At 52.7% G+C, this 13,133-nt stretch overlaps 1 protein-coding gene across 1 annotated transcript in view; it reads left to right on the top strand.

The window, feature by feature from the left end:
* The window catches only part of MICAL2 (microtubule associated monooxygenase, calponin and LIM domain containing 2), a 208,877-nt gene that overhangs the window by 129,767 nt on the left and 65,977 nt on the right, over positions 1-13,133 (top strand). The window contains exons 24-25 of the mRNA XM_044919865.1: positions 541-629; positions 1,855-1,957. Of these exons, the coding sequence (XP_044775800.1) occupies positions 541-629; positions 1,855-1,957 (192 nt within the window). The remainder of the gene's footprint in view (positions 1-540; positions 630-1,854; positions 1,958-13,133) is intronic.

Genomic DNA, 13,133 nt, shown 5'->3' with positions numbered 1-13,133 from the left:
TTCCAGTTGTACCATTGTTCTTGAGGTTACTGTTGTATCAGTGAACGAAGAAGGCTTTTCCAGAAGGTGCCCAGTGGTCCTGGGCCATGGCCAGGGACCCAGGGCAGGCTTAACCTGGGTCTTTTCCTCCCCATCACTGCTACCATCTGTTCTGAGCCTTTCCCACCCCCAGGGGCCCCAGGAAGGACTGCGAACTGGAAACAGTGCTGTCCATTCTGCAGCCTGGCAGCTGGCCTCGGGAAGGGACTTGGCCTCCATTTGGCTTAGGGATTATCCGAGGGCTTCAGCCCCATCCCCGGCATCCCCCCCGCCCCCCATTGCTACCGTCTGCCTCTGAGGCAGCAAACGGTCCTGCTACCTCATCGGAGTGTGGCTTCTTTAAGACAGGTGACAGAAAGCAGGTTTGAGGCCTCCTGGGCTTACTCCCAATATTGGCATTCCCTGACCTAAACAGGGGCGGACGTTGGCTTGTATCTGCTGCGACTCTAATTTACAGGAGAAAACCCATGCATGCAAGTGTGCACATGTTTCTCTTTACAGGCAAGTTTTTCTGCAAGCCTCATTTCATTCACTGTAAGACCAACAGTCAGCAAAGGAAGAGACGAGCAGAGTTGAAGCAACAAAGAGAGGTATGCTTTGTTCCTGAAAGTGCTGTTGAAACAGGGACAGCCCCTGGATAGGAGACCGTTCTCAAAGGTCCCTCCAAGTGAGGCCAGAATTTCCGGCCCTGGAGGGGCCGAGACCCACAGGTAAAGCCGAGAGTCCATACTGTGCGTGCGGTGTGGAGGGTCTCTCTGCCTTAGCCTGTCGTGCCAGCCTCTGGGTTTATCCCATTCTGGAGGCCGGCTGCCTGGAGAGCGGTGGTGCTCGCTTCTTCTGAGAAGGGCCTTCCTATAGTCCCAGCCATGTGGAAACCACGGGGTCCGCCACGCCTGGGTCCCACGTGACCACAGTGCTGTATGCAGCGGTGCCTCCTGGGGAGCCTACCTTTCCCTCATTCCCCCCCTCCCCAGTCTCTTGGATGTCAACAAAGTGACAGGCTGCTGAATGTATGGACGGTTGGTGATAGCGTCCCTTCCGGCAGCTCTTAGCACGCACCTTCTCTGCCGCTTGATTAACCAGCCCCTCCAGCAAGGTCCCACACCATACAGCTCTTTTCGGGTTATACGAGTCATAGAGGCTTAATGTAGAAAAATGGGTAAATGAAGTATGTAAAGAAGGGAAGTTAAATCATCACCACCCTATTCTGAGAAACCCATAACTAACATTTTGTGACATTGCCCTATGTGAATGTCTTTTAACCTAGTTGGAATCCAATCATTACACTTTCATATCCTTTTTATCTACTGGCACTATACCAAGAACCGTTCCCCATAACATTAAAAATTCTTGTGGAGCATCATTTTTGATGCCCATAAAAGATGATTAATAATTTATTTAACAAGTCCCATGTTGCTGAATGTTTATGCTGTGTCCTGTTTTTACCTTACAACTATTTTCACAGCCAGCATCTTTGTATGCACATCTTGGTGCCTGTTTCAAATTATTTCCTGAGGACAGATCATTAGAAATAGGATTTCTGAGTCAAAGGACATACGTGCGTTGTTGTTGTTGTTTTTTAAGGACGTGTGTTTTGAAGGCCTGTGAACCCTGTGGTCACGTTGGCCCCAGAAAAGCGATGCCCATATTCAGTCCCCCTTCAGCAGTGCACGGGGGCTATTATTTGGGGGGGGCTGGTTGCAAAACGCAGGGTCTGCCGCGGTCCGTTTGCGTTGGCGCTCTTCGTCTGCTTCCTCGGAGGGGCACTCCGTGAGAATCATGGACTAAGTGCCCTCCCTCTGCTCCCTCTCTCAGGAGGAGGGACCGTGGAAAGAGCCGGAGGCCCCTCGGCGGGACGCTCCCGTGGAAAGTTCTTGCGCAGCTGCTGCTGTTGGTGCCCCCGAAGGCAGCCCTCCAGGTATCACCAATTCCTTCTTTAGGAAGGCGCTAAGCTGGCCCCTCGTGCTGCCGGGGGGCCTGCTTCACGTTCCCCGGAGCCTGCTTAACTGGATTCGGGGACTCCTGCGTGCAGCCGGCCTTCATTTCAGGGACAATGCTTATAACTACTGCTATACGTATGAGCTCCTGAGCCTCGGGCTGCCTCTCCTCTGGGTGTTCTCTGAGGTCCTGGCTTCCATGTACCGGGAGTCTGAGGAGTCCTTGGAGACCATCCGCAACTGGGTGCTCAGATGCTTCCCGGTGAAGCTCCACTGAAATGCCAACCACCCCACAGTGCCCTCACATTTCCAGTTTAGACGGAAGCGTGTTGGCAGTTAGCCAAGGCTCTGGCCGGGAAGCCTAGCGTTCTCTAGCCAATTCGCTCAAAGCCAAAGAGTTTCACACTGGCCACCTGCGCCTGACTCCGTCAGGGTGGACATCTGCTCCTGGTGCCGGGGCCAGACGACATGAAGGATGTTTTTTATAGCTTTGTACTTCTTTTATACCAAAGTGAGCCATAGTTCTAGGTTTACATTTCAATTTTTGAAACTTTTAATAAGCCAAGAGAAAGCATTTTTTTTCCCTACGAGTGTCATTTTTTGTAAACACGGTTTGAAGTTTGTAACTGGTGTCACGAATCCCTTCCACAGTGCGGTCCATGGTCATGGTCGCTGCCCGCGACACTAATGATTTGGGCTTTTTATAGAAACAGAAGCGAGTGTGCTACCTCCTGACCAGTGCCTTTTGCTGTATGTACCCTGATGCCACTTGTCCACAGGGGACAGCGTTTTGGCACCACGAAAGCCTCAGCAGTTTAGAAGAAAAGAGTAGATCAGAGTAGAATTAAACCACACAGAGACACACGGCAGTATGTAGTTGGCTGTGATCTGCCCTCCCACAGGGAGGGGGCCTGTTTTGCACCCTTGTTTAGATGTAAAATTAGTAGCTTAAAGGTTTTTCCCCTCATCACCAGCCAAATGACCGTGGGGTTTCCTGCAGATTGCCACAAACATACACTGTCCCTTCCCATGAACAAGCAGTGCCTGCGAGGCCCCGTGGCCCCTGGCTGAGTGGAGCTCTGGCGAACTGGTGCATTGCAGGAGAGGAGCTCTGCCCCCCTGCCCCGCCCCCCCGCCCGGGGCCCCCGATCTGGTCCTCAGCCCAGGCTGCAGACTGAGCCAAGGCCACTCAGGGTCCATAACGGTCAGGCTGAGGGAAGAATCTGCCCTCTCGTATCACCTGCTATGGGACTGAGGCCGTTTGTTAGCACCTCAGGGTATAGGATTTCTGGGAAGCGTGACCTGCCCGAGGAGCCCTGCTTACAGACATCCTGGCTGCTTAGCCCCTCGGCCGCCATGCATATTTGGTCAGAGCAGCCAGAAACCATTTGTTTTCTCGCTGTCCTAGCAAAGGAATGTGTCTGACCTCCTGTGTCTTGACTGGCAGGGGAGGCAGGGAGTGGAAGCTGTTTGTTGACTGATACAAGAGAAATATGCCCTATTAAGGGCAAAAACAGGCCTTGGGCCTACCTGTGTTCTTCACTCTGGGCTTCCTGGGGAGGCCTCCGCTCCCCGCACCCTGCTCTGCCCGGACGAGTGCCGCTGCTGGGTCTGCTTGAACAAGGCAGAGGCCTTCCAACATGCTCAGGATATCGAGTCACCAGGCTGGAGATGGCTGTGTGCACTTGTGACACTAGAGATCTCCTCTAGATTAAGGAAGGATGGAGCCCGGGGTGCGTTAGGAGCCAGGGCGCTCGAGAGCGTGGAGATGACAAGTTTCTATAGGGCAGGATGAAGGGGAGAGGCATTTCTACAAACCCTTCCTTGAAGTCCTTGGAGAAAGCAGGGGCCTGGCTGTGGCCCAGCCCATGGGACCTGGCACCTCTGTCCTCGTTGGAACCGTTCTCAGTCTGTTGACTTGCGTTGGGTTTTTCCAAATTTTTGCTGCAATTTTAATATTCAGCATGGTGGGAGGAGCCCTGGATTCATGCTGTGTTCGATTCTAAAAGGAAATCTTGAGGTCATGACGTGAACGCATGCACAGCCATGTCATTGCTCCTGTCTTCAGCTCAGGGTGGGCTGAGACGCTTTGTGGAGTGCTCCATGAAGCCAGAGTTAGACTCTCGGAGAATGTCATTTATGGCCATAAAGAGACTGGTTTGAATTATTCGGGGGAGACAGCGTGTGCCTGTCAGAAGCCTGAGATGTTTGTATGTTCTGAGGCTGTGAACCTTCCTGGTGGGCAGAACCGAAACGCATGGTGGATCCCAGGAGGCAGACACCTCTTGGCCTCCACAGCATATTCAAGAATGAGTGTGGGACACGGGAGTAACACAGGGGAAAAGAGATATCAGCGGGGTGGGGGGGCGGGGGGGTTCCTGAGGACGCGTGTCGCTCCGGGGGAAGAGCGTTGGCCTAGGCCAGCTACACGCATCCACTCTTGCAGATGAGTAGGCGGTCACTACCAGAAAGGTTCATCTGTCCCAAGCAAGCAATGATTTGTTCGGGGAAGTTTCCCTTTTATCAATGGTGGCCTCATCTTCAATTCCCGTGCCTTTTGTGTTATCAGTCTTTTTTCCTGCCCCCCCCCCGCCCCCACCCTGGCCCCGAACTAAATTCTCCTTTCTGTCTCTCTCTTTCCAACCTTACACTGTGGCTACCAGTTCATTTCAGCCTTCCAGTGCTACACCCACTTCTTGGCTGACGCACTTCTGCTCGGAGGTGACTGGTTTTCTTGCCAATTTTCAGAGAGAGGTACTAACGCCTAACGTGCTCTCCGTGCCCCATCCTCCCCAGCGTGGTCCCGGTTGTGCTAACTGCGAGCATCTTGCGTACTAACGGACTCATTCCATGGCATGGGGGTTTAGCAACGTGGGGTGGTGTTCCGCTCGAAAGCCATGTTTGACTCTACTTACCTCTGAGCCGGCCGCCAGGTCTACACCAGCTGCATGCCCTGCCTCCCTGCGGCTCCCCGTGCAGCCTGCATGCATACCTTTCCCCTCGCAAAACCACTTCCCTTCCTGGGACGCTTCCCCCAGCTGTGAGATGGCAGACTAGAGAGGGCTCTGTCACCTTGGAAAAGAACTTTAGTCTGGTAGCCGCTGAAAAAGTACATGCAAACAAAGCGTTCTTAAATTGATTCTAGTATAAAGATTATCGATCAAAACCATGGGTGACTCTTTCGGGAAGGGTCGAAAAAGAAACCATGCTCCCAGCCTTCATCAGAGGCTTGACCCATGCTTTGTATTTTGAACACACAATCACAAGGTTCCTGGCAAATCCTTTCTCTACCACAGCCTTTACTTTAGACACAAGGGCTTTGCTGTGGCTCTTCTTACTGTTCTTGGCTCATAACGCCCCAGATGATGCAGAAGCTTCCACTGGAGCAATCATTGTCCCAGGCCGGCGGTGGCTGTGAGACATGACTCTGCTCAGCCCGGGCCTGGTGTCCATGCCCCCGTGGCTCTGCTCAGACGACATGTGCCCGCTGACTCATTACTTGGAGCAGCAGGACGTTCAAAGTGCTTTTAGAGAGAGGGGCGCCGTGCCGAGTCCGGTGGAGCTGCTGGGCACCGGGCCTCGGGGTCTCAGGCAGAAGGTGGCGTCTGTCCTGCATGTGGCCCAGAGCCACGCTGACCTCTCGGCCTGTCTGCACAGCCCTGCATGCTGCATTGCTCACGGCACTGGTGCAGAGTCTAGCCAGTACGAAGTCATCGCTCTTGTCTTGTCTTCTCTTGCAGCGTCTCCCTCCCTTTATAGAATGTCAACCAGAGAGGGCCCTCCTTCCTTCTCAGCCTTCTCTTGAGCTAGCCCCCCTCCCTGCCCATCTCCTCGCAACGCATGTCTGCGATCTCCAATAGTCCTTTACAGTGCCACACGGGACCCTGTATTTTGCACACAGCAAACGATGTTTAGCTTTATTTATGGTATTTGATGCTGTAAATGAAAATAAATATGGTTCTTTATAAAGCGCATTGTTTCCTCTCTTCTTTGCCATGGAAGCTGCTCCAACCTCAGACACGGGGGCTGGTTTAGGGGAACAGTCTTCCCTAAACTGCTGGTGGGGCCTGCACTCGTGGTGACATGGGACGCTCTGGGGCTGTGCTGGGCACCTCTGAAAGGAAATATTACCCAGGGGTAATATTTGGAAAAGGTCACCGATGCTCCTGGGCCAGGCTTTGGGGTCTCTTTCTTGAAAACTCATGGTACTTTTTCTGTGTAGATTCTGGGCAAAGTTGGGTGAGGGTCAGTGTCACCTGAGCTGTGAGAAACAGACTGTCCTAACAGCTCCTGTTCTCATTCCCCCCCCGACCCCCACCCAAACCGTGGACCTGTCGGAGAGCTTTCCTTAGGAACCGTTCACTAACTTAGGTTCCTCCATAACAAAGGTTGCTCTCACAGGCCTTATGCTGGTCCAGCTGAGTGAGAGGTGAAAGGTAAGAGGACCAGACGTTGGTTTCAGAATGGCAGCGAACACGGAAGCTGTGCTTATCCAGATGGAGAGCCATTTGTGATCCTAAGAGGCCTCCCCTGCCCCCAAAGGCTCAAGTCACTCAGTGTCTTAGGCTGCAAGGCTCTGCCTGCAGAGCCATTCGGAGGACAGAACCGTGGCAGGCTCTGACCCAATTCCAGGCTGGCTTCCCCTTACAGGAAGGATGCAGAGTCTCGCTTGGCTAGTCTGGACAGCGCCAAGGAAGTCTGGTCCTCAACTCCCCTGTGTTGGGATGCCTGACATCGCCAGGCTGGATGTAGCTGGGCTTCTGACGCTGGGATGAGCCTCCCCTGAGGGGTATTTCTGAGGCCCTGGGCCTCTGCACTTACCTGCTGGCTCCTGGAACTGCCTCCCGAGCTGCCTAGGGTCATGTACTCTTACCCAGGTGAGATAGTCTTTCTCTTCCATAAAAGGAAGGGTGTTAGGGACTGAAGTCAGGAGCTCAGTTGGGCAAGTGATTCATTCCTTTATTTATTCATCTGTTCAAGTATTTGTTGAACACGCACTATACCCTAGACATATTCCAGCTCCTAGGGATGCAGCAGTGAACCACACAAAGTCCCTGCCCCTCCCTGCGTCTTAGAACATATCTCGGTGTTGTGCACTGGGTTTGATTTGTTTTATTTGTACATACACTCATTTATTTACTTAACTAATATTTACTGAGCGTCTATGGTTTGCTGGGAATATAGCAGGGGTGAAATAGACAAAAGTCCTCATTACCATATTGGAGCTTATAGTTTTGTTTTGATGTTCTGATTTGAAGTTGTGTTAAAGCAACATTTTCCAAAGCGTGGCAAGGGAAAACTAGCTCCAAGAGGGGCTTTGTGAATGAGGAGCTCCGCGAATGAGGAGCTCCATAGGCGCAAAGTTTGAGAAATGCTTTATAGGAATAATGCTGGTCCTCCCAAACCTTGGAGATCCGCAAGATTTACTGGCATGGTAAAAGTCTCTGAGGGACCCTCCAGTAAAGAAGCTTAATTAACTTTGCTGAGGTGGGTTTTCCCATATCTATTTGAAATGAGTTTTTTGTTTGTTTGGGGTGGGGTTTTTGTTTTGTTTTGTTTTGCATGTCACATTCTACATAAGTGTCTGGTAGAATATTCTTTAATCCAGAAACAGTGGATTAAAGACTTTCAAAAGTAGAATAATAGAATTAAATATTAAATAGAATTAACTATGGATTAGATCATGGGGTTGTAACTTTCTAAGCTTTAAAACCTCTGACAGAAAAAAATACGTAGGATTCACATGATGCAAATCTGATAGTATACATTTTAAAAACTTAATGTATAACAGTACAAATGGAAATATTGAGTAGGCAGGCAGACTCGGGGGAAATTAGATGTGATCATAAAGAAGTTCATTGCTATGGCCTGAAACAGTTCATGCAAACGAGGTGTTCCCAGGCACCTGGCAGTGTCAGTGATCAGCTCATGTTTGTTGATTACAGACCCAATGATAAGTGTGCAAAGGCTATGAATAGACACTTCTCACTGAAGCAAATTAAACAAGTAAATGCTAAAAAGAAAAAGCGAACATTTATAACAATTATATTCGAGGGAATTTAAATTCATTATCTCCTACCTACTGAATCAGTAAAGAAAAAGCGAAGTAGATTGTAAGGAAAAAAAAAGAGTCTTGGGTAAAAAGTAAATGGTGACAATCTTTTCTGGAAAGCAATATGGCAACAGTTATGAAGACCCATAAAAGGGCTCTGACCTCTCGGCGCAGTAATCCTACCCCAGGGAACTTATCCTAAAGAAATAATCCAGCCGGGGAAACCAATCTCTGTGCACCCTGAACATTAAGTAGAGTAAGTGGGTCATGCAGAGTGAGGGGGCTGTTCTCCTTTATTTCCATAACTCGTTCACTTTTACAGCTTTTTCTTTAATCCCTAAAATAAGGAAAAGAAGTGACTGCTCCTTGGACGGCTCTGGGGCCGGCTGTCACTGACCGAGCGTGTCCCTCCTCCCCCCACCGCCGTGCTGGGCATGGGGCCGAGCCCCTCGTGTGCAGGCCCTCGTTAGCTCTTCACCTCCTCGAGGACACCTTGAGGGGAACCTTGACATTAAAGGAGGTGATCTAGAGCAGCATCTTCAGCTGTCAAGGAACAGAGCATCACCAGGCCCCGACCAGGAGTCGGACGCTGCTCTCAGGGGAGCCTTGGCCATGGGAAGGTCCTGGACCTGGCCACAGACCCAGCTTTGACTCCAGCACTGTGTATGGACTCAGTGGCCTTGGGCAAGTCCCTTCTAGAAATGGATGCCTCTGACTTAGCGTTTTGTGGAGGTAGAATCAGGGAACATGCCCGATAGGGCTCTCAGGGCAGCAAGAACTCTCTTGCTGAGCTCTAGATGGCACCTTCCTGGTTTTGCACAGTAGGGAAGACTTTCGTGGGCATTCTAGATCATTCTAGATCAGCGTACCCCACAGGACATTTTGGGTTGGCCACTACATGAAGTCTCAACTCACACTGGGTGGCGCCATCTATTTTTCTCTCCTTTTCTGATCTCCCGGCCCTCTTGAAGGTAACTGGTCACCTCCCTTCAGACACCACAGCCTCTTCCGTGGGTCCCCCTTTCTTCCTGCCACCTGACAGCAAGACTTTGGTTTGGTTTAGTGAATTCCTGAGTCTCAGCAAAGAAGGAGGGGGGCTCTAGCTCTTCTCTGGCTGCCTACTTGACATCTGTGCTCAGATTCTACCAAGTCTCCAACCTAAGTATCCACCTCCTGCTCCTAATCTTCCCCTGAAACAGGCTCTACCCTTGGCCTTCACAGTTTCAGGAAACAGCAATTCCATCCTTCCCGTTGCTCAGTCCAAAGCCTTGGAGTCATTCTTGACAACTCTTTCTCTTGGCCCCACACCCACTCTATCGGTGAATCCCAACCAAGCACAGCTAGAACCTGTCCACATGTCACCACCCCCATGCTACTGCCCCAGCCTCAGCCACTGTCCTCTCTTCTGGAGTTACTGCAGGGGCCTCCTACGTGGCCCCCAGGTGCTACCTTGCTCCCTTCAACCCATTTGCAACGCAACAGCTAGAGTAATCCTTTCAGAACTTAGATCTGTCCTCTGCTCAGAACTTTCCAACGGCTTCCCAGCTCACTCAGAGTAGAAGCCAATGCATATAGCAGACTCAGACGGCTCTGAATGGTCTGGATATTCTGACCTGCTGTCTCCCCGCTCTCTCTCATCTGCTGTGTCCCAGCCGCATTGGCCTCCTTGAACACCAGGCATGCCCTTAGAGCCTTTGCATGGCTCTTCCCTCTGCCAAGAACGCCCTTCTTTAGTGTCCACATAGCTGGCCCCACCCTTTATTCAGGTCTTTGTTCCCTGTCTCCCTCCCAGTGAGGTCTGCCTTTAATACTGCAACCCGTCCCCCCAGCTGTCCTGACCCCCTTGCCTGCCTACACAGGTTTTCAGAGCATTAACACCTCTGACCATATTATGTAATTCACTTACTGAGGATGTGTATTGTTTGTCTCCCCTCTTGCTAGAACACAAGCTCCTCGAAGACAGGGATCTTTGTTTCTTTTGAACATTCATATCATCCCCACAGGTAGAACAGTGCTTGACACATAGTGGACTCTCAATAAGCATTCGTAGAATAAATAAAGGCCCTGACTTCTGGCCTGGATGCCAGACTGTGGAGCCTGTCTTGGGCTTAGGAAGGTCTTGCTGGCATCAGCTCATGGCTCAGAAAGGAGAACCTGGAGGAGTGGTATGACATTGTGTGTCCAGCTGCCTCCACAGAGCCCTTTGATTAATGGGGAGAGGGGAGTCTCGATTTTACTTGCATTTTGCCTTCCCAGTGGTGCGATCTTCACAGACCTGGGTGACCCGTGGGAGCAGGGCTGAGGCTGGCCACAGAGAGCAGTTCCAGTGTGACCCCCTTGGGTGTCAAGGCCCAGGCCACGGGCTCACACACATCCTCTGTCCTGACACAGGAATCCAGGTGGCAGTTTTGAGACAAGAGGTGGGGTGGGGAAGACTCTGTTGCCATGGCACATGGTTGGCCCAACTTGCCTTTGACCTCCTGAGTCTAGGCCTCCTGCAAGTATCTCTAACTGAGACCACGAGAGTACAGACAGCAGGGGGACTGAGGAAGCAGGGCTAACCCTACCACCACCACCACCCAGAAGAAGGTGCCAACCTCTCAATATTGCAGGGCCTAGAAGTGTCCAGAAGCTCAGGTCTCTCTACTCTTACTGCCACCTGCATGAAGCCCAGCCAGGCCTGGCGCATCCCCTGGCCGTGAGGACTTCGTCAGAGCCCTGTGGTGGTGCCTGCCAACCCCATCTGCCCTGACGTGAGCTGGGAGCAGACGTCTGCTCAGCACTGGGTCACCAGCTGCCCTAGCCATGGGGTGTGTGCAGGAGTAAAGTACTGGGGGCCCTGAGCCTACTTCCCTTCCTGCTTCCCTGGGTTGCTGTTGGTGTTCCTACCTGGAAACGTAGAGTTCTCCACCCCCAACCTCGTTCAGAGAAACTTGAGTGTAGGTCCTGGCTGTGCCCAAAGTTGGAGGCCCAGAGCTGGCCTGACACAGTACCTGTCTGTGGCAAGAAGAGAGGCAGGGTCTGAGGACTAAGGCCCTACACCTGCTGCTGTTTGCAAAAGAAAAGGAGAAAAAGCTGGCTGTTTGAGGGCCCGCTGAGCTGTCGGGAAGATACCATGTGCCCCCTCCCCTCCTGGCCCTGATGGAGGAGACCGTGCTCCTCTGGGTGTTCACACCAGGTTTGGGGCCTGTCTGTGAGCGGCCCTGCCCTGCTCTCTGGCCTTGCATCCAGCCGAGGGCTCCGTGGCGGGAGCATGCCAGCTCTGCTGAGGCCGTGAGGGAGGGGCCTGCAGCCAGGGAGGGCTGAGCTCCCCTCCCGCCCCAGGTGGCTTTTTGTTGACCTGAGCTGGTCTCTGCATTAGAGGCTGCTCCCGAGGCCAGGCAGGGCCCTTTGAGTGGTGCTGCTCACCCTGGTTCAGGGCAGCAGAGGGTGGGCCTGTGAGTATACACGTCTGCACACGAACAGGCTCACACACTCAGCCTGGGGGTGCCTGGCAAGAGTACAGGAGGGCAGGACAGCCCCGCCTGAGGCCAAGGGCTCCCCATCGATTTTCTCATTCCCTGAAGACCCTTGGAAACTGGCATTCCTGGCAGTTCACCCTGGGGTGTCACTCTCAGAAGCCCCAGGGTGGCAGCTGCAGCCGTTAGGCACCTGTTCCTTTATCTTTTATTTTTTTTTATTTTTATTTTTTAAAATGTTTTATTTATTTATTCATGGGGGGGGGGGCAGAGGCAGAGGGAGAAGCAGGCTCCCCGCCCAGCAGGGAGCCCGACGCGGGACTCGATCCCAGGGTCCTGGGATCGTGACCTGAGCCAAAGGCAGACGCCCAACCATCTGAGCCACCCAGGCGCCCCTCCTTTATCTTTTAAAGGGACACGCGCTGTGCCATCCCCTGACACAGGCCCCTTCCCGAGACCCTCTCTCATCCTGCTGGGGGCCTGTCAGTGTCCCCTCACTCGTCACTGTCCACCTTGCAAGGGGGTGGGGGGTATGCTCTATGCTTAGTGTCCTGGACATTTGCCTGTTTGCTGTCAAGATACCCTCCCAGCTGTCCCCCTGCTCTGCCCCGTAGTAAAGTATAATCCCTGCAAACTATTTCCCAGGTTCCCTGGCGCCTGCTTCCTGTTCGGTCTGACTGGTGGGAGGGTGGAGGACGGGATCGAGGGAGAAGCCAGGGTATTCCCCCGAGTCTCTGCGTCCCGGGCAGTGGCTGGGTCTTCCCCGTGGAACCCACTCCTGCCTGGTGGCCCTGGCCTCTGGACTCACTGGCTCCTCCCGCTGTCCCTTCAGCCGGCGGCTTCCTGCTCTGGCTCATCTCTGGGCTGTCTCCGGATCCGCACTTGGCTTTTTGGTTCATCCAACCCCATCGTTGTGAGTTTCCTGTACTAACTTTCCTCTGTGGAACTTTCTGGCTTGAGTTCTATTTTCCTGACTGGATCCTGATAGACTTAGTTTCATTGCTCTTTTTAAACTTGTTTCCTCAGAGAGAACAGTGGGCAAGACAGCAGAGGGAGTTTTTCCAAGCCCGGAGCCAGAAGTAGCTCTGGCAGTTAGGAGCTGTGTGACCTTGGACAAATGAGCCTCGGTTTCCTAATCTGTAAAATGGACTTAATAACGATACGTAGGAGAACTTGTTGCTTTCTTGTCTCCCTGGGTTCTGGGGCAGAGTGGAAGGGTCTCCAGACTTGGAGAGAAAACAGAAACAATTTCACCAACAGAACGAGGGCAAGGGTCCTCACGCTGATACTGTAGCAGGGGTCTGGGGGTGGCGTGTGAGGACAGATACTGCCTGGCTCTGCCTCTGGAGTATCCTCTTTCACCAGGGAGCACTGGGAGGAGACTGAAATGCTCAGCTCTGAGAACACCTGCTTCCCTCCAGGGGGCCAGGGAGCTGCTGGATCATTCTCCCTGCCCACCCGGTGCACCTCCTCCCCTCGCATCCCCCAGCCCCGTTGTAGACCTGGCTTCTCCCTATGGGAATAGGTAACTTTAGGCGAAATCTCAGACAAACTGCAGACAGGCCTGGGGGAGGCAGCGCAGGTGAACACAGCTGGCCCCTCCCGTGGGGCTGGCCACTGACACAACCGCTGTGTGTCCCGGGGCGG

Source organism: Neomonachus schauinslandi, chromosome 11 (assembly GCF_002201575.2).
Source record: "Neomonachus schauinslandi chromosome 11, ASM220157v2, whole genome shotgun sequence".
NCBI classification, from domain to species: domain Eukaryota; kingdom Metazoa; phylum Chordata; class Mammalia; order Carnivora; family Phocidae; genus Neomonachus; species Neomonachus schauinslandi.
Note: the sequence above shows the minus strand (reverse complement) of the source record. Positions and strands in the feature narration are given on the sequence as shown.